Below are 22,090 nucleotides of genomic sequence, written 5' to 3' on the forward strand. Positions count from 1 at the left end.
CTGCGCATACCTCCAACTTGATGCACATTAGCCTGAGTTTTCGCACCCATATACAGGCGAATGTTCTGTCTGTGTATACCCATTTAGTCGGGTTGAGAGCTAGACATGCGCGCGAATTTGTCCATGGTGTAGCGTAGACTGATGTACAACCTTTCTTACCGTGCTATATATATACAGAACCTGTTGAAAGTTTCGCGTGTCCCTACCATCACTGTTTTCTTGTTTTATCAATAACGAGAAACGCGTACTGTGAATGATTCCAGCAACCGGCACATACCTTTACAAAATCATTGAACGACATATCTATTCAGACACGTGCCCGGTAAATGTGTTTTAAATTCAAATTGTCTTGTTTGAAGTCTATAATGAGGTCTGCATTATCCCTAACCAACTGTTTCGGGATTCTGGAATATGTTTGGCTTAGGTAAAATACTTCAGCACTCGTATGACGACCGAAACAAAAATACTTTCGAAATTGGTCTTGGTTTTCCACAGCAACATCGCCAGATATGAAGACAGTGTTTGGCTTTGCTTTTTCAAGAGGAGGGATATCACTGCTTTCACCAAATGTCGTGTATGTAACACCATCTACACCATGCAATATCTCATGTAATAGCTACACTTGGGTTGAAACAGTGTTTTTGAGAATACACAAACATATTCAAATAAGACTCCATCTACTTGTGTTAGCAGCGTAATCAGGACATTAGTCTTCTGACAGTTGGATGGACCTATAATAATTGTTCATATATTATCAGGAAGGAGAATTCCGTTCTTTTTCTTCTTCTGGTCTTCTGTTTCTTCTCCGGGTCTTCTGTTTCTTCTCCGGGTCTTCTGTTTCTTCTCCGGGTCTTCTGTTTCTTCTCCGGGTCTTCTGTTTCTTCTCCGGGTCTTCTGTTTCTTCTCCGGGTCTTCTGTTTCTTCTCCGGGTCTTCTGTTTCTTCTCCGGGTCTTCTGTTTCTTCTCCGGGTCTTCTGTTTCTTCTCCGGGTCTTCTGTTTCTTCTCCGGGTCTTCTGTTTCTTCTCCGGGTCTTCTGTTTCTTCTCCGGGTCTTCTGTTTCTTCTCCGGGTCTTCTGTTTCTTCTCCGGGTCTTCTGTTTCTTCTCCGGGTCTTCTGTTTCTTCTCCGGGTCGTCTGTTTCTTCTCCGGGTCGTCTGTTTCTTCTCCGGGTCGTCTGTTTCTTCTCCGGGTCGTCTGTTTCTTCTCCGGGTCGTCTGTTTCTTCTCCGGGTCGTCTGTTTCTTCTCCGGATCTTCTGTTTCTTCTCCGGATCTTCTGTTTCTTCTCCGGATCTTCTGTTTCTTCTCCGGGTCTTCTGTTTCTTCTCCGGGTCTTCTGTTTCTTCTCCGGGTCTTCTGTTTCTTCTCCGGGTCTTCTGTTTCTTCTCCGGGTGGTCTGTTTCTTCTCCGGGTCGTCTGTTTCTTCTCCGGGTCGTCTGTTTCTTCTCCGGGTCGTCTGTTTCTTCTTCTCCGGGTCGTCTGTTTCTTCTTCTCCGGGTCGTCTGTTTCTTCTTCTCCGGGTCTTCTGTTTCTTCTTCTCCGGGTCTTCTGTTTCTTCTTCTCCGGGTCTTCTGTTTCTTCTTCTCCGGGTCTTCTGTTTCTTCTTCTCCGGGTCTTCTGTTTCTTCTTCTCCGGGTCTTCTGTTTCTTCTTCTCCGGGTCTTCTGTTTCTTCTTCTCTGGGTCTTCTGTTTCTTCTTCTCTGGGTCTTCTGTTTCTTCTTCTCTGGGTCTTCTGTTTCTTCTTCTCTGGGTCTTCTGTTTCTTCTTCTCTGGGTCTTCTGTTTCTTCTTCTCTGGGTCTTCTGTTTCTTCTTCTCTGGGTCTTCTGTTTCTTCTTCTCTGGGTCTTCTGTTTCTTCTTCTCTGGGTCTTCTGTTTCTTCTTCTCTGGGTCTTCTGTTTCTTCTTCTCTGGGTCTTCTGTTTCTTCTTCTCTGGGTCTTCTGTTTCTTAATCTCTGGGTCTTCTGTTTCTTCTTCTCTGGGTCTTCTGTTTCTTCTTCTCTGGGTCTTCTGTTTCTTCTTCTCTGGGTCTTCTGTTTCTTCTTCTCTGGGTCTTCTGTTTCTTCTTCTCTGGGTCTTCTGTTTCTTCTTCTCTGGGTCTTCTGTTTCTTCTTCTCTGGGTCTTCTGTTTCTTCTTCTCTGGGTCTTCTGTTTCTTCTTCTCTGGGTCTTCTGTTTCTTCTTCTCTGGGTCTTCTGTTTCTTCTTCTCTGGGTCTTCTGTTTCTTCTTCTCTGGGTCTTCTGTTTCTTCTTCTCTGGGTCTTCTGTTTCTTCTTCTCTGGGTCTTCTGTTTCTTCTTCTCTGGGTCTTCTGTTTCTTCTTCTCTGGGTCTTCTGTTTCTTCTTCTCTGGGTCTTCTGTTTCTTCTTCTCTGGGTCTTCTGTTTCTTCTTCTCTGGGTCTTCTGTTTCTTCTTCTCTGGGTCTTCTGTTTCTTCTTCTCTGGGTCTTCTGTTTCTTCTTCTCTGGGTCTTCTGTTTCTTCTTCTCTGGGTCTTCTGTTTCTTCTTCTCTGGGTCTTCTGTTTCTTCTTCTCCGGGTCTTCTGTTTCTTCTTCTCCGGGTCTTCTGTTTCTTCTTCTCCGGGTCTTCTGTTTCTTCTTCTCCGGGTCTTCTGTTCTTCTTCTCCGGGTCTTCTGTTTCTTCTTCTCCGGGTCTTCTGTTTCTTCTTCTCCGGGTCTTCTGTTTCTTCTTCTCCGGGTCTTCTGTTTCTTCTTCTCCGGGTCTTCTGTTTCTTCTTCTCCGGGTCTTCTTTTTCTTCTTCTCCGGGTCTTCTTTTTCTTCTTCTCCGGGTCTTCTTTTTCTTCTTCTCCGGGTCTTCTTTTTCTTCTTCTCCGGGTCTTCTTTTTCTTCTTCTCCGGGTCATCTTTTTTTTCTTCTAAGGGTCACCTTTTTTCTTCTCTGGCTCATCTTTTTCTGCTTCTCCGGGTCATCTTTTTCTTCTTCTCCGGGTCATCTTTTTCTTCTTCTCCGGGTCATCTTTTTCTTCTTCTTCTCCGGGTCATCTTTTTCTTCTTCTTCTCCGGGTCATCTTTTTCTTCTTCTTCTCCGGGTCATCTTTTTCTTCTTCTTCTCTGGGTCATCTTTTTCTTCTTCTTCTCCGGGTCATCTTTTTCTTCTTCTTCTCCGGGTCATCTTTTTCTTCTTCTTCTCCGGGTCTTCTTTTTCTTCTTCTTCTCCGGGTCATCTTTTTCTTCTTCTTCTCCGGGTCATCTTTTTCTCCTTCTTCTCCGGGTCTTCTTTTTCTCCTTCTTCTCCGGGTCTTCTTTTTCTCCTTCTTCTCCGGGTCGTCTTTTTCTCCTTCTTCTCCGGGTCGTCTTTTTCTCCTTCTTCTCCGGGTCGTCTTTTTCTCCTTCTTCTCCGGGTCGTCTTTTTCTCCTTCTTCTCCGGGTCGTCTTTTTCTCCTTCTTCTCCGGGTCGTCTTTTTCTCCTTCTTCTCCGGGTCGTCTTTTTCTCCTTCTTCTCCGGGTCGTCTTTTTCTCCTTCTTCTCCGGGTCGTCTTTTTCTTCTTCTTCTCCGGGTCGTCTTTTTCTTCTTCTTCTCCGGGTCGTCTTTTTCTTCTTCTTCTCCGGGTCGTCTTTTTCTTCTTCTTCTCCGGGTCGTCTTTTTCTTCTCCGGGTCGTCTTTTTCTTCTCCGGGTCGTCTTTTTCTTCTCCGGGTCGTCTTTTTCTTCTCCGGGTCGTCTTTTTCTTCTCCGGGTCGTCTTTTTCTTCTCCGGGTCGTCTTTTTCTTCTCCGGGTCGTCTTTTTCTTCTCCGGGTCGTCTTTTTCTTCTCCGGGTCGTCTTTTGCATCTTCATAGGACCAGTCACCGACAACAAAGTCCTTGTGATGAGGATGTTTCACCCACCCTGCCATAATACTAATTATGCCAGGTACTGACAAGTAGTTGACATATACGTATAAATACACACACTGGAAGGAACAGTAATAGTATGTGTAGCCACTATAGGTCAATCACTTAACCGACTGAGCTATATTGACTACTCACAGAAAACAGCTATATACAGTATTTTACCCATGAAGAGTAACTTGATCAATCATTATCTCAATAACTAGTATAACATTGAAAAAAAGATGAATAATTGTAATACTTTGACTATAATGAGAGAGGTAAGAAATAAAACATAAACACGGTTTGAGATTTATATATATATATATATATATATATATATATATATATATATATATATGCATTATCTATTCAAATATCATACACAGGGTGTAGTGTTTCAGGAATATCATTACATTCTTTATGCATCTTCTTCTTCGTGCCTGTGTAGTACTTGCCAAATAAAGCTTTTTTACATGCGATAAATTTAACGCGTATCTACCTCAAGCGAATAGATGCCTCACAGTACTCAGGTTTTTTCACACACATTTAATCTGTTTCTCTTTGGGTTCAGCATTCATGTTCAAACAAAGGTGCTGCTTCAAATCATCAACCTGTACACTATGCACACTAGGGAGTTTCCATAACCATTGTATGCAGAGTCTATGCTTGGCAACCAGTGATTGTCACTCCAATGCAAGACGTACCACAGTATCCAGATCGTATAACTTCATAACTGAGGCATGTTTAGATAAACACAGTTGTCATCCAATTTCACACATAATGCACAGTCATCATACACTGTTGTAACAGAAATTGTCACACCAGTAAGGCAAATTTCTGGGAGAACGAGTTGGATAATACTGTGTAGTCATCTGCTGATTGATGTAGTGCTCTGCACGACATATTTCATCCCAGTCGAAGTCGGGAATTGGCACATTAACACCCCTCAATGCATTTTCCATTTCCATTCTCGCATGCAAGCCCCACGCATGATGTGTTTCTGTACCAACATTTACACATTTCATTCCTCTGTGAGTTAAATTGGATGTTGAAGTGAAAAGCATGGGTACACTCGATGCCTTCTTATCCACATCATCTGCGCTCTCTGGTTGCACTATGACACAGACGACAGCAGCTCTGTGTCCTGCTCCAGCAAGTGGGCTGTGTGCACTACAGGATCCCACATGGCCACTACTGGTTCAGATGTACTGGAGGTTGTTGCCGCCACAGGTCTAGAGGCAGCTACAGGTCTCGACAGGATGGCTGCCGAGGTTGCTACAGGTCCAGACTTGGCAGAATTGGCACATTGGCACTCGACCCTGCTGCCTTGGACGTGTCGAGGGCTGCTGCTAAACAAAGACAAGGAAGCGTTAGACATGGACCAACACACAGGAACAATTAATAATAATGATAATGATGATGATAATAATAATAATAATAATAATAATAATAATAATAATAATTTCTGCTTCTTTTCATCTAATTGCTCTATCGCTTCTTGTTGTGAGATTTTACCTAACCTTTTTCGTTTTTTTTTTTCCTAAATGAAATGTCAGGAAAAAAACGAAAAAGGTTAGGTAAAATCTCACAACAAGAAGCGATAGAGCAAATAGATGAAAAGAAGCAGAAATTACAAGCATTGGCCAAACGACTTAGAAGATACAAAAGAAGTGAAAATAGAAGGAAATAAAACCAAACATTCAACACAAACCAAAAGAAATTTTACCAGACAATAGATAACACACACATTAAAACAGACAATCCACCAAACATAACAGACATGGAACACTTCTGGAGCAACATATGGTCAAACCCGGTACAACATAACAGGCATGCACAGTGGATACAAGCAGAAACACACACATACAAGATGATACCACAAATGCCTGAAGTGATAATTTTGCAACATGAAGTCACCCAAGCAATTAATTCTACTCACAATTGGAAAGCCCCTGGAAAAGATAAAATAGCAAATTTCTGGCTAAAGAAGTTCACCTCAACACATTCACATCTAACTAAATTATTTAACAGTTACATTGCAGACCCATACACATTCCCTGATACATTTACACATGGAAAAACTTATCTGAAACCTAAAGATCAAGCAGACACAGCAAACCCAGCTAAATATCGCCCCATAACATGCCTACCAGCAATATACAAAATATTAACTTCAGTCATTACACAGAAATTAATGACACATACAACACAGAACAAAATCATAAATGAAGAACAAAAAGGCTGTTGCAAAGGAGCGCGAGGATGTAAAGAGCAACTGATAACAGATGCAGAGGTGACATATCAAGCTAAAACTAAACAAAGGTCACTACACTACACATACATTGATTACCAAAAAGCTTTTGATAGTGTACCCCACTCATGGTTACTACAAATATTGGAAATATACAAAGTAGATCCTAAATTGATACAGTTCTTAAACACAGTAATGAAAAATTGGAAAACCACACTTAATATCCAAACAAATTCAAATAATATCACATCACAGCCAATACAGATTAAGCGTGGAATATACCAAGGAGACTCATTAAGTCCTTTGTGGTTCTGCCTTGCTCTGAACCCACTATCCAACATGCTAAATAATACAAATTATTGATACAATATTACTGGAACATACCCACACAAAATCACACATTTGCTAGACATGGATGATCTAAAACTACTGGCAGCAACAAATCAACAACTCAACCAATTACTAAAGATAACAGAAGTATTCAGCAATGATATAAATATGGCTTTTGGAACAGACAAATGTAAGAAAAATAGCATAGACAAGGGAAAACACACTAAACAGGGAGATTACATATTGGATAACCACAGCGACTGCATAGAAGCGATGGAAAAAACAGATGCCTATAAATATCTAGGGTACATACAAGAAATAGGAATAGATAATACAAATATTAAAGAAGAACTAAAAGAAAAATATAGACAAAGACTAACAAAAATACTGAAAACAATTGACAGCAAGAAACAAGACAAAAGCTATAAATACTTATGCTATACCAATATTGACCAACTCATTTGGAGTAGTGAAATGGAGTAACACAGACCTACAAGCACTCAATACACTTACACGATCACAATGCCACAAATATAGAATACATCACATACATTCAGCAACTGAAAGATTCACATTACGCAGAAAGGAAGGAGGAAGGGGATTTATCGACATAAAAAACCTACATTATGGACAGGTAGACAATTTAAGAAAATTCTTTCTAGAACGAGCAGGAACTAGCAAAATACACAAAGCAATCACTCATATAAATACATCGGCTACACCACTGCAATTTCATAACCACTTATACAACCCTTTAGATCACATAACATCAACAGATACGAAGAAAGTAAATTGGAAAAAGAAAACACTACATGGCAAGCACCCGTATCATCTAACACAGCCACACACCTCCCAGAATGTCCCTCGTTAGATGGAATCCACGAGAGAATCCTCGTACAAATTAGAGGCTGTCACACCGAAAGCCAAAAAAAATGCTTCCCAATCCTCGGCTACATCTTCATACGGAGGAAAAGTCGGTGGGTAGACTGGTGGAACGGTACCCTGTCTGTTACTGGAAGCCAACAAAGTGATCACTGCCGAAGTAAGCTGTAAAATCAGGGTTGTTAGCATGGTATCCACAATGACTAAACCTGATGAAACCGCAGTTATAGACAGCACACTTGGAAACCGTTCCAAACTCGTTACGAATCGTGAAGTAACAAAGTAATACACAAAACCGGTCCAAGTAACACAAATATGGCGTTATTCATAAACCTCTGAACAATAACAGAAATAAGCCTCTCGCGAATTGTCATAACAAGACAAAAGAATCCTACAGAAGATACAGTACAAGCAGTACACAGAACAACTGATGTGAGCGGTACAAACTAAAAGAACATATTGAGTCAGCGCTGCTGTGCGCGTGTGTGGGCGAGAATCGCCGGCAGACAGTGTGGCGGAAACCGTGCCGTGTGCACAGCACACTTCCTACAGGTGGCCGGCCGGCGCTGATACAGTTGGCGGTTGATTTCACACATGTGGCGAAGCTATACTATTCTCTGTTCGTAATAAGAATGAACCTGATGTAAACAAACACAGACGCTATGATCGGTCAGAAACAGTAACACATGTACACTGGTGTTGGTACGCTCTTGGAAGTAGGTCCTACTTGTGTATTATATATAATATTTCTAAGTTACGTTAAATGAACTTTAATATATTATAATGTATTAACAGCCATCAATGTTTTACTTAGCTATGAAACTTTTATTTCAAAAATCGTGTACGGTCATAGTCTCTGTGCTGTTGTGCTCTGACTGTCGCAATGTAGTACTGAATTTGATACAGTTGAGCCAAATATTGACAGTGGATGTAGAGATTAGTAGACTGAAAATCATCTGCAGTTCTTGGAATACTGGTTTGAGTCTCGCCTTGATCACCCCTTTTTTTCGTTCAATTTGAAATATCTATATCTCGTAATTGTGAAATCCGTCATTTTGATGAATAATGCACGTCATCTTGTTTATAAGTACATACTTTACGCTAAATTCCTGTTTTCATTTCAAATATAAATTCGTAATTATCCACATTTTATGAAAGATTGTTAACAAAGGTCACTTACAGTAAGAAAACGTAACAATGTAATTCTTAAGACAAAAATGAAATAATCCTTATTTAGACTATGTCCATTGTTTTATACCACAGTTTGCAGTTTCATACGAACCAGACTGATAAGTGTCGTAAGAACACGAAAAAGAATAATTTACACAGCATCGAGCACAGCATACAAATGCTGCATTTTTACATTTTCCACTTTACCACTACAATATGAACCCAACATAACTAACCTGGCGCCAAGTTAAGGGATTTGGTCCGAGAAATAAGAAGATTGTTGAGCTGCCAGACATACTGCAACTAACGCACGGAGCTTTCTCGTATGTCACTGCCTAACACTGGTGGGATATAGAACGGCACATCATAAAGGATGAGGAGAAAATGCGGCGCCTGGGTGGCTTCGTGGATTCTGTTGTTGATAAAGTCATTATCGACGTAGCATATGACAGTTCCAGGACTGAACTGTATTTCTCGAATTCGGATGTGGAAGGAGCTCAGAGATCACCAGACAACTGACTGTAATTAATACCTTCAGTGGTTTCAGTATTCAACAGTACGGTAAAATGGGCGTGGAAGCGTCCATTAAGGCTAAAAAGGCTGAACCTACCCAAAAAATCCCAAAATAATTCGTCCAAACTGAATTTAATCCCATGTGATCGAGTCCCTCGTAAATGTTTACAAATATTTTACCTCTGAACTTCGTGTATTGTGTGCACCCGCCAGCATAATGCCGTGTTTGATTTGTTTCTACTTCTCGCCAGCAGGTGGATACCGATACACTCCAGAGTACAATGGCAAGTCATTCAGCAGTTCCCTAACAGATAGCGCTACATCGCATCCTCTAGCACGCTAGCAGCAAGCAAGGCAGACTGTGAAATCAATAACTCTTAATTCTTTAAAATAAACACAAAGAACGAAAAGACATTCATAAGTCATAGAAAATAAATGTGAGTGTATCATTGGATGTTGCTGCAAGATGACAGGAAACAGCCTATGTACTTTTATTGTGCCTCGGATTAAAATATAATAGCCTTATTTATTTCAAATGTTGAGAGTTCCGTAGCATGTCTATACGGCTTCATGTGAACTAGTGATGGGCTAAACTGCGATTTTCCGATATCAGTGATTTCTGTGAATGCTACTTTTGAGTATCTGTGATTCTTAACTGTGATTTGTCGCAGTTAAGAGTCGCAGTTAAGGAACATAGGTCGTGTATCCCTCCGCCACTGCTATTTCTGCGATTTCTGCTATTTCCGCGATTTCTGCTACTTCTGCGATTTCTGTGACTTCTGCTACTTCTGCGATTTCTGCGATTTCTGTGACTTCTGCTACTTCTGCGATTTCTGTGATTCCTGCGATTTCTGCGACTTACCACCGTATGAGAAAGTTACATCTGTCAACACAGAAAATTGCATCTCAACAAACCTGTCTTTGGCAAGTATGTTTTACGTTTTTTCTTCCGTTGGCTTTAATTTTGTATTAAAGAAACAACTGTGAAAATATTAATAGTGTAATTAATATGTAAGTAGACGTACAGTACCGTAATAGTTCGTATTTAGAAAATGAATTGTAACATATTGTTATGTTCACAGGTACCTGAACTACATTTCAGTCACTCAGTAAAGTGATAACTCAAAATATCATTGTCAACAGATCTGAAGAAATTGCCACTGTGTCTTTAGACCGTTTTCGTCAGACGAGAGGTTAGTTTCTAAGCGTTTCGATGGACTTAATTACTTCAGTGTGATCGTTCTTGCAAATGTGATATTCATTATAGCAAATATTAGCAATCTACTCTGTCAATTATATTGCTAGTAATTAATGACAGCAAAAATTGTTTAATAATCTTTGTGTTTTTGCAGACACAGTTCTGACTCTGATTACTGGTTGCTGTACGTATCTATCCACATCAAGGCTGTTTTTGAGAGAGACTAGTGAAGATTCAAGACAGTTCTTAGAGGATTTGCAGTTTAAAAGTGAAATAATTGTGAAATAAGTGTGTGAATGATTAAACTGTGTTTTATTGAAGTTGTTGTGCGATTTTAAAGGATTAATAAATGTCAAATACAGTGAGTGAATAATAAAAATCTAATTTTCCACATGTTTAAGCCGCCCTATACCCATAATTTTCCGCCACTTACTTATTGGTAAACACTTGTTGGAGAGTGACATGCCCCCCCCCCCCCCCATTCACCACAATCTTGGTGTGACACTGACCTGTAACTTATCCCGAAGTCTACAATATGCATTTTGAGGCTGTTGATATGAAAGTGGGAAGTACAGATCTTCCAGTTAAATCAGGAATAGCTTAAGTGCATTACTTGAAAGTAACACAGGAAAAGCTTACTTATGTAGGTGGTAGTAGTGTCGGCAAAAAGTTCTTGTGTGTGAAGTTGCCATGTAGAACACCAGGTGTAAAACTTTTCTCCCGAGTCTTGAACTGTGTCGGAACAAAAGTGAGGCATTCATATGACTGTTTTCATTTCTCTACACTTATACAGATGTCTGAGTTCTGCTGTGTTAACACTACAAAGTCCTGTAGGCATGTGGAGTATTAACCAAAACTGTCATATTGGAAGCAGAATCAAACACATTTGTTACGTTACTAGATATTTTCAGGAGAAAAAGGCAATGTTGTTTCTTATTAATATAATACATTCAGAGTCACAGCAGTATTTGACCAACCATAACTGATGCTGAATGTGCATGTCGTCATATAATATGAAGGGCTTATTTCAATAGTGGTACAAGTCCATCACCTCCACTTTTCTGTCTATAATGCGTCTGAAATTAGTGATCCAAACAAACATAAATAAAGGTTCATCTCTAGCAAGAAGCCATATGCTTGAATATTTCTGGTATCTCAAATGCAGATTTGTCAGCGCTCATTTAACTTTACGACTCTGTATCTCAAAATGAACAAAAATGGACTTGTACCACTATTGAAATAAGCCCTTCATATGCACACACAGCACATCGAACTCGTGAGGCACAAGGCTCTCATAACGAAGTACGTACGTCGGTCAACAGATGACACTAGGAAAAGTATGTTAACTGCGCTTTTTAGTTGCTACTTGCGACTCTTAGTTGCGATTTGTCACAGAAATCGCAGTTTGACTCGGTAGCGAATAGCGTAGTATGAACTTTGCTCAACAGATGGCAGTGCTAACTGCGCTTTTTAGTTGCTACTTGCGACTCTTAGTTGCGACTTGTCACGGAAATCGCAGTTAGACTTGATACCGCATAGCAGAGATGGACGTAGTACGAACTTTGGCCAAAAGATGGCACTGTTAACCGCGCTTTCTAGTTGCTACTTGCGACTCTTAGTTGCGATTTGTCACGGAAATCGCAGTTAGACCCGATACCGTATCGAAGAGATGGACGTAGTACGAACTTTGGCCAACAGATGCCACTGTTAACCGCGCTTTTTAGTTGCTACTTGCGACTCTTAGTTGCGACTTGTCACTGAAATCGCAGAAAGCAGTGCTAAATTCGAGCAATAGATGGCTCACGTCTTTGAATATGAAATACTACTTGCGACTGCTAACTGTGACTGAAATCGCAGTTAGATTCTGTAAAGTTGCTACTGTGATATCTGTGACTTCTCAGTCACTGTGATTTCTAACAGATACGCGATTTCCTGCCCACCACTAATGTGAACAGTACCAGGCGTGCTCGTTGTGAAACCTGGAACACGAATATTGTAGTCAGTGTAGTCAGGTCTCATCGTCTATTTTTTTATCATTGTTTTGTCGAAAGGAAAACTAAGTTCTGTAAATTTTAAATCATTATCTCGTAACGCATGATATTGCTTACTAGCTCTAGCTGCCATGGACTCATTTATTTCATCACAAGATCTAATGAACTTTTTAGTTACAAACCCTGCATTCTTCTCATGTTTGTTTCTGGAAGGTAAAATCTGGATGAAAGAAGGAAAGGCGACGCTGTCTATTAAGTATTAACGGGAAATTAGTAAGTCATTTCCGAACACAATGGTACAATTCAAAACCGTGGTTAAGTAGCAGTGCTGTAAGCAACATACTTTTTATTTTTATGCGTACAATTTGGAATGGGCAGTTTTAAACGGCGGAAGTGGGAAATAGACGTAGAGTCTTCAAAAATTTCCTTTCGCAAGCTATAAAGGGTGAATGTTGCATTTCCCATATTACAGCAGTTGTTAAATACAATCAGCTAGGTAAAGAACTAAAACTTTTATCCGTTATGGATGAGGAGCATTGCGACCGATGCAGTAATTTCAAGAAACAGTAAGAACTACCTATACTCTTTCAGAAGCAACAGGCCCGGGAGATTTGAAACATTAAAAGGTTTAATTGATACAGAAATCTAATGAAGAGAGTTATTTCGATTATCTGTTTTTTAGCACGGCAAGCGTTAGCTCTCGAAATCACGACGAATCTGAACTATCGATAAATAAAGGAAATTATTTAGAACTTTTGGGTCTCTTGGCAGAAGAAACACCATCCAAGAAAGATCGTTTAACATCCGAATGAATATTTAAGGGCACTTCCTCTGACACACAGACTGAATTAATATGTTGTATTACGGATGTTGTTGAAGGATGAATTTCAAGTGAAGTTAAAAATTGTCCTCATATCAGTACAAGGCGACGGAACAACGAATGTCTCAACTGGAAGTCAAATGATTGTAATTTTTCGTTTTGTAAATAACGAACCAGGAGAAATACAAGAGAGATTCGAAGGGTTTTATGACGTACCCAAAGACCAGAGTGCGCAAGCCGTAGCCACTGATGTGTTGCAAGTGCCAAGCAGTTGGAATGCTGGTAAAAACAATAAGCATCGCGGGCGGCTGCAATGCAATGGCAGGGAAAAATTACAGTGACCATTCTATTGTGAAGCAAGCATATCCTCATGCTCTCTTCATCCACTGCTCTGTGCGTGTAAAAAAAAAAAAGCGCAAGCAATACAAAATCTTCAAGATTTCAAGCATCTTTAGCCGTTCCAGTACAGAAATGTTCTGAGGAAAATGGAATTTAAACTACCAAGCTCTCATAAAACTATTATTCTTCACTGTATAGACCTGAGACAGCATTTAATGACGTGATAAATGATGAAGGGTTGGATGATAATTCTTTACATAAAGCAATTTGGCTAAATAGTATACTGGATGATCAGACTTTTCGTTTTCTACTGCAGCTGTACAGATCGATTTCCCAGCATACACGTATATTGCTTGACATATTGCAAAGTAAAACTGTGAACATAAGGCGCTGTAAGCTCTAAGCTCGAAATTGAATTAAGGCTGTGGTCAATTTTTGTGACCAGTGCTGATACTTCTCAATTAAGTAGCTCCTCAATTGGCCTCACAAGGGCTGAGTGCACCCCGTTTGCCAACAGCACTCGGCAGACCCAGGCGGTAACCCAGCCAGTTGCTAGCCCAGCCCAGCAGCGTTCAACTTCAGTGACCTGATGGGAAATCGTGTTAACACTGTGGGAAAGCCGCAGTTTTGTATTATGAAATAGGCACTCAACCATGTACATTGAATTTCTGCTTAAGTGGCTCCACCATCATAATACGATTGTATATTGTATTTAGAAACTCATCATGAACACCAATTGGTCTCATTTTAATCCTGTGACATTTAATTCTATTATATTCCCCAATAATTTATGGGAGAATGTACAGCAGTTTGTTACACCCTCGAAGACTAAATCTCGTCTGCAATTGGTTTTTTTTTTTTTTTTTTTTTTTTTTTTTTTTTTTTTTTTTTTTTTTTAATTATGCTGTTCTAATACTACAGCAGTATTTGCTTTCATGTGGGAAATTTTCAAACAGTAATTTATTCCATATCATTCCATTACTGATTTCTAACGCCTATTGTAAAACCTACCTCCATGGTTGTCAGGACAATGATTCATCTCCACCTGCAGTAATTGCTCAAACACCTGCACAACATCCTTCCCTTCTTTACCTTTTAATTTAGGGCTTAGCCGAATTTGGTATAAAAATATCCATGATCATAAAATAATCTGAAAGCTTTATAAATCATGAATAATGTTTCAACCTGAGAGATCAGCCTACCATAAATTGTCCGAACTTTGTATTATAACGCCCCCATTTGGGAATGTTTTGTCTGTGGGTTTTTTGGAGCTCAGATCACATGTCTCAATACTTACCCAATGATACGTCTTTTTTGAAGCTTTTAAATGATCAGTGTCATTTCATTTGTGGAAGCTGTATTCCCTGCTGTGGCTGATGCCACGGTCATAGCGGTTCTGTTATTTTGTAGAGGTTCTGGCAGTATATATACTCCAGAGATAATTGTTTTTTTTATGCTGAATATCAATACCTTTCCCACGCTACCTTTACTAGCTAAAGCCAATTGAAAGTATTCTTCTGTTTCGAACTTTCCAGGCTTTTTATCCATCCATTTGGGGTGGTGTTTTGGCAGTGTATGTTAGTCATCTTTAATATTTCAGCGTATGTTTGTGTCCCTTTCAGATGCCACTTGCCTGGGTTAAAAATTATTGAGCATATTAGAATCCAAGAAAACTGGTCTTCTTTGAAATTGCATGCTTGGTTAAACTTAGAGGGTGCTCATCTAGGATATGTTTTGTCCTGGCTGATACTATATGTTCTGTATGACCCACTATCACTATGATTGGTGACGAAATTGGTAACAGTGTACCCTTCTCTCTTCATCATCTTCTGCCCCTCTTCTACCCCCATCCATACAACGTGAGAGTCTTTATAGACTTTGTCAACTGGTTTAAATATTTCTGAGAGAGAATGATAGTGTTGCAACTGGCCTAATTTTAGTAGTCATAACTTATAGCCTTCTGTGTCTCAATAACTTTACATTTTGTCAACATACTATTGTAACTAAAAAAGATATAGTGGACAAATGCAAAATTTTCTTTAAGTTCTCTCCAGCTTACGTAAAGTTAAGTCAAACAAGGCCAGTGCACTGTGTAGTAATGACAATGAAAAACAGGCAGAAAGCTGGTACAGCAAATAATATGGCACACCCCTGGAAGCTATTGCTTCACCTTGCTCGAGCTCGAGTCTGAATTGTTAATTGAGCAATGTGACCTCACTGAGGATGGATCATAACATCATTCTAAAAGCATACCACGATGCTGTAATAATGTGCACTGAAAACCACTGTTGTGACACAGAGGTTCAGCGAAGAATACCAATGAGCCCAGAAAATGAGGACATGTGGGCTCATCCTCATCCATTACTGTGTCAAACGGACGGCTATAAATACTTGTGTTTCCGAGCCCGTACACGACCCAGTTACCATGACCCAGCTATGATGCAGATACTGTGATGTGCTGCTTATTATTTGACAGTTGACTTTTACCTTTGAGATTGCTGCCCTCCTGGTATGCCGAACCCGGTTACTGTGAGCTGCCAGTGGTTCTTCCCCTGATGTGAAGTCTCAGGGACTTCTACCTCTAGCTTGCTGAGAGCTGAGCTGATGGTGTTTGGCACACTGTCAACCTTTGTTGTACCCGGGACACACGCTAAAGGATGCTCCCCCCAGCTTGAATCTGTGAGTGGACACTGGCATCTACAGTCTACATCTGGCGGTGAGACCGTGCCGTAACTCTGCACTACTGTCTACATCCTGTGCAGAGCAGCTGGAGTTTACTCAGGCACACAACTTTGGTGTCCACGGCAGTGTCCTAGCAAAAAGCAGTCGATGACCTGGTGGTCAGTGCCACTGTGTGAGCTTACACCTGCCATCTGCTGCCTCTTATGCCACTGCAGTGCTATGTAAGCAGCCACGACAGACAACAGCCTGCTGAGATAAACGCTGCAAAATGGTTCATTACACGTGGTTTACTGCCGAACTATGTGATGAGTGAGAAACTTTTTATGAATGTAAACCAAGTTTGTTTTTCTAGAGAAACTTTAAAGTGACCATATAATTGTAAAAATGTGGCATTTATAATGTGTGCAAGATGCCACAAAAATTACTGCTTCCCCTGTTTTCCTGGTGAATATCAGCCCAGCATGTATACATCTTCATCTATAAAATAATAAAAGTATCTAATTTTATATTCGAAGTTCTTATGTACACCTTGCAATATGTCCATGGAAATAAGAAAAATGTTAATAGACATAGTATACTAGGAACGATTTGGGTTTATTTGCACTGTAAGTAACACAAAAATTTAAAATAAAAATAAGTTTCAACACAGGAACTTGAATCCATTACCCTCAGTTTACCATTCTGCACTCTTTTCGCTGTGCCAACTGCTTCTTGGAAACTACATTAACATAAATGGCTCATGCTACACCTGATCCTCACCAAAAACAGTATTTTTTTCTAAGTTCTTGGTCCACTTCTGTCACTTTAATTTCTGGCCAAAATATGCACATACCACAAATTGCAGCAAAACCAGTGATGATGAATAGGAATTTTCCTGTGTCAGTGCCATCATGTTTCATGCCTTACAGTGGGAGATTCCTGTATCTTCTCCTTGTGATCCATATTCAAACCACTGTAGAAACACTGCAGTGAACAGGAAATAAAGTATAATGTTTGAAAGATTCCTTAATTAAATTTTTGTTGACATTAATAAACAATTCTGTACCAGTTATTTGCCACTAAACTTCTAAAAGACACAGTATATGTGGTACAGAACTGAGAGATGTTTGCTCATGGTAGCCTATATAGGTAAAATATGATAAGGAGATGGAAGAGGTTGACATGGTTAAATTCTTGGGATTACAGTTAGATAATAAATTCAGTTGGGAGTAGCAAACCACCAAGTCACTTAAGAGCCTAAACAAACCATTATTTATAATGCAAATTTGTCAGACAAGGGTGACATAAAAAGCTGGCTTACTTTGTGTACGTTCATAAAGTCATACCATATCAGATCTTTTTTTATTTTTTGGGTCTAAGGTTTCAGAAAGCATTTTGTGAATTATTTGTTGTGTGAATTCAAGGACATTCTGCAGACACTTGATTAGTAAACTGAGAATACTGTTTACTGTTTCCCAGTGTATCTATCCCTTAGCAAATTTGTCGTAAATAATGTATCTGTTTCCCAGATCATCATCTCAGTTCCTCAAATCAGTACTAGAAATAAAAATAACCTTCATTAAAATTTAAAGCCATTTACTTTGGTCCAAAAATGTGTCCACAGTTGAGAAATGCACATTTTCAGTAACTTGCCACCAGCCATAGAAAGCTTAAATACTTATGAAGTTCAGTTTAAGGTGTAAAGGTTTTATTGATGCCCAACTCCTCCTCCTCCACCCACAGAATACAGCTGTCAGTAGGCATTATGAAGGTGTTCCTTGATGTGCTATTACCTGCACCACCAAAGCAGCAGGAACAGCAGTCACTGTCCACTGGACATCTTTTCGACCTGTTGCACCTGTTGTTGTTCAGCCATGCTGTAGCACAGCCACAGCAGGAACTTGAGTCTCACCTAAGCTAGCAGAACACTGTTATTTGCTAATACATACAATCTGACTGCAACTGTGTCTAAACATGAGAATGTCGACCTAGCATGCAAGTGACTTTGGTGCTGCCATTGAAATAGAGAATATTCAGCATCTTGGTACTAGACTGCAGTGCGTGTGGTACAGATGGGACAATTTGTGTAGTATGATAGAGTTAATACAGAGAAAGGTGAAGACTGAATACAACCCATTGCATACTCCTGTTAACATCTGTATGTTACAGGGTGGGGCATAAACTGTTGATATTTATGGAGAAGCAGTGCTCAAGTTAAAATCTGTGGGCACATTCACATACATTAAACATTCCAGTATGGAGAATTTAAACAAACTGGACAATGCTTTAATGATCATGCCAACAAACTAAGCTGCTGGCATTCTTATATTAGGACCCCAGAATGTGACTGACCATTTGCATGAGCACAGTGTGAATACAAAACAATTAAAATAGTGTATAAATGCCTGTGTTCATCCAACACCAAATCTGCATCTGAAAACGTTATAAGGATAAACTCAGGGGGGAGATGAATGTACTGTAGGAATGCCTACGTTTTTAATTGCAACTAATGCAATTCAGGCTGAATGCACGGCATATATACAGCTATTATTTAGGCAGTACAGGAGGGGGAAGGGAGAGGGGCAACAAAACACTGAATGATTGTGACTGATGATATATATGTTAAAAAAATTACTTACTTTTCTATACTACCCTCTTAACAATCCAACAGTAACTTTCATAATGAAGAAAGGATCATGGTTTTTTACGAATAACAACACTGATATGTAACAAAGTAGCTTATAGTTCATTATCATTAACAATATGCTTTCCAAAGTTATTTATCATGCAAGTAAAATATTGCTTGTATAAGCAGATATGCATTTTATCACAAGCAATAAACTTAATTTTACAAAGTTGACTAGAAAAAAAAAATTTGCTTCACAAGTGATTGCTTATGTGCAGGGATGCATTAAAAAAATCACCCTATACATGTGTGAGAGAGTACACCTTTCTTACTTAGCCAATGTCTTTCCTTGCTGTTTCAGAATCCATTCCTTATGATCCAGGATCACTTTTCGTGGGTTCAGAGAGAGGGCATGCCGAAAACCATCATGGATATCTACAAAAATGACGATGGTATGTATTCTCTCTCTCTCTCTCTCTCTCTCTCTCTCTCTCTCTCTCTCTCTCTCTCTCTCTCTCTCTCTCTCTCTCACCCCACCCAACCTCTCCTCCCCCAACCTCTCCCCCCCACCCTCTCCTCTCTCTCCCTCCTCTCCCCCCCACCCTCTCCTCCTCTCCCCCCACCCTCTCCTCCTCTCCCCCCACCCTCTCCTCTCTCTCCCTCCTCTCCCCCCACCCTCTCACTCTCCCCCTCCTCTCCCCCTCCCCTCCCCCTCCCCTCCCCCTCCCCTCTCTCCCTCCTCTCCGCCACCCCTCTCCCTCCCCTCTCCCTCCTAAGCCCCACCTCTCCCCCTCTCCAACCCCCTCTGACCCACCTCTCCAACCACCTCTGACCCACCTCTCCAACCCCCTCTGACCCACCTCTCCAACCCCCTCTGACCCACCTCTCCAACCCCCTCTGACCCACCTCTCCCCCTCTCCAACCCCCTCTGACCCACCTCTCCAACTCCCTCTGACCCACCTCTCCAACCCCCTCTGACCCACCTCTCCAACCCCCTCTGACCCACAACCCCCTCTGACCCACAACCCCCTCTGACCCACAACCCCCTCTGACCCACAACCCCCTCTGACCCACAACCCCCTCTGACCCACCTCTCCCTCCTCTCCAACCCCCTCTGAACCACCTCTCCCCCTCTCCAACCCCCTCTGACCCACCTCTCCCCCTCTCCAACCCCCTCTTACCCACCTCTCCCCCTCTGACCCACCTCTCCCCCTCTGACCCACCTCCCCCTCTGACCCACCTCTCCCCCTCTGAACCACCTCTCCCCCTCTGAACCACCTCTCCCCCTCTGAACCACCTCTCCCACTCTGACCCACCTCTCCCCCTCTGACCCACCTCTCCCCCTCTGACCCACCTCTCCAACCCCCTCTGACCCACCTCTCCAACCCCCTCTGACCCACCTCTCCCCCTCTCCAACCCCCTCTGACCCACCTCTCCAACTCCCTCTGACCCACCTCTCCAACCCCCTCTGACCCACAACCCCCTCTGACCCACAACCCCCTCTGACCCACAACCCCCTCTGACCCACAACCCCCTCTGACCCACAACCCCCTCTGACCCACCTCTCCCTCCTCTCCAACCCCCTCTGAACCACCTCTCCCCCTCTCCAACCCCCTCTGACCCACCTCTCCCCCTCTCCAACCCCCTCTTACCCACCTCTCCCCCTCTGACCCACCTATCCCCCTCTGACCCACCTCTCCCCCTCTGACCCACCTCTCCCCCTCTGAACCACCTCTCCCCCTCTGAACCACCTCTCCCCCTCTGAACCACCTCTCCCACTCTGACCCACCTCTCCCCCTCTGACCCACCTCTCCCCCTCTGACCCACCTCTCCCCCTCTGACCCACCTCTCCCCCTCTGACCCACCTCTCCCCCTCTGACCCACCTCTCCCCCTCTGACCCACCTCTCCCCCTCTGCCCCACCTGTCCCCCTCTGCCCCACCTCTCCCCCTCTGCCCCACCTCTCCCCCTCTGCCCCACCTCTCCCCCTCTGCCCCACCTCTCCCCCTCTGACCCACCTCTCCCCCTCTGACCCACCTCTCCCCCTCTGACCCACCTCTCCCCCTCTGCCCCACCTCTCCCCCTCTGACCCCCCTCTCCCCGTCTGCACCTCGCCCATCCCCCTCTGCCCAGTGGAGAGGGTGGGCCACTAAAAACACCCAATTGAACAAAGGACTCATATCACCAGTCCTCTAGACTTGGGAATCATGCAGAGTCTTTCACTCTCTGGTATGAGAACATGTGCTGGTGGCCAGAATGTGTTTCTTATAGTTTAATGAAAAGAGAGCAGCTTTGAGTAAGTATCACCTTTCTACATACATAAAGGTTTAGAGGGCATCAATGGTACTTTAAAATTTGTCAAGCACTTGCGAAATGGGACCAGTTTTAGTCTGCCAGGTATTTTTTAAAGTGGGACCCTGTTGGTAGAAACAAGTAATTCCCAACAAGTGAACAACATCCAGAAAGCTTAATGCCTCATGAAGTACACAATTGAAAGTGAACTGCACTAAACCCTTGAATTACAGCAAAGGTGTTATATCTTGCAGGGATCCAGTTGACATTACCCAAAAAGAACTGAAAGCCGAGTTGTTCCAGGAAGGAATTGTTGATGTACAAAACATAGTGAAAACGGTGAATGATGATCTTATGAAATCAGATTCATTTATACTGACTGTCAGCAGCACAAAACTTTCAGGTGTGTTAAGGCAGATTTCTTCTGCCTCAGTGTGCAGCCTTATTTTCCCAATCCTATGTGCTGTTTTAAGTGCCAGCTCTTTGGGCACACCACCTTAGGATGTAAGGGAGAAGCCACCTGTGGCAAATGTGCTAAGACTGCCCATGAAGGAGTTGGTTGTTCATCTCCTCCAAAGTGTGTAAACTGCTCTGGGGATCACCATGTCTGGAGTAGGGACTGCAGTGACTCCCATGAAGAAAAGAAGTTACAGGAGATCAAAACAGCTAAGTGTATCTTATGTACTGAGGCAAAAAGGGTCAATAAGGCTAAGCAGCCCCTAAAGTTCACTATCTTCTTTGTGTCTGTTCTTAAATAGCCAGTTCAGAAGGCCAATGCTGCTACACAAATGGAGAGTGCTTGTGTTAACACTACTAACTGTGTTTGTCAATACACTTGTGCTGCTGCAGTTCCTTCAATGCCCTTACCTTCACGCAAAACACAAGAAGAGGCCATGGTTGCCAAAGTTGCAGGGGTCCCTGCCCCTGCACAGGTTCAAACTGGTCCACCATACAGAGTTGCCACTACCACATGGGCGGCTGTGACTCTGAAATTCCCCAGACATAAAAACAAAGGCTAAAGTAAAGAATCAGCTGCCAATGGAGATGGGAAGCAAGCAGCCTGATGATTTCGAGATCACTATCTACGACACCTCTCAAGACACAAGCACAGAACTGATGGACCTTAATGTTGACAAGGGTGCACATCTCGCCTCCACAGTGACTATCCACCCATTATGGGCTCACCTCCACAGTG

General features: G+C 41.9%; 2 protein-coding genes across 2 annotated transcripts; both read right to left on the reverse strand.

The window, feature by feature from the left end:
- Window positions 1–1,944: 1,944 nt before the first annotated feature.
- LOC126101447 (uncharacterized) lies at window positions 1,945–2,856 on the reverse strand. Its single transcript, XM_049912101.1, has one exon. It carries the CDS (start codon window positions 2,854–2,856, stop codon window positions 1,945–1,947), a length of 912 nt encoding a protein of 303 aa, XP_049768058.1.
- A 213-nt stretch (window positions 2,857–3,069) lies between these two features.
- LOC126101448 (uncharacterized) lies at window positions 3,070–21,790 on the reverse strand. Its single transcript, XM_049912102.1, has 2 exons — window positions 21,763–21,790; window positions 3,070–3,773 (listed from the first exon to the last, which is right to left on the reverse strand). The coding sequence occupies exons 1-2, from the start codon at window positions 21,788–21,790 to the stop codon at window positions 3,070–3,072; spliced, it is 732 nt and encodes a 243-aa protein (XP_049768059.1).
- Window positions 21,791–22,090: the final 300 nt, after the last annotated feature.

Source organism: Schistocerca cancellata, chromosome 9, assembly GCF_023864275.1.
Source record: "Schistocerca cancellata isolate TAMUIC-IGC-003103 chromosome 9, iqSchCanc2.1, whole genome shotgun sequence".
In the NCBI taxonomy this organism is placed as follows: Eukaryota; Metazoa; Arthropoda; class Insecta; order Orthoptera; family Acrididae; genus Schistocerca; species Schistocerca cancellata.

Coding starts and splice junctions, on each gene's coding strand:
- LOC126101447 (XM_049912101.1), bottom strand. CDS start 2,856: ATGACCCGGAGAAGAAGAAAAAGAAGACCCGGAGAAGAAGAAAAAGAA.
- LOC126101448 (XM_049912102.1), bottom strand. CDS start 21,790: ATGGCCTCTTCTTGTGTTTTGCGTGAAG. Junction 3,774..21,762: donor TTCTTGTGTTTTGCGTGAAG/GTAAGGGCATTG, acceptor AAGATGCAAAAG/ACGACCCGGAGAAGAAAAAG.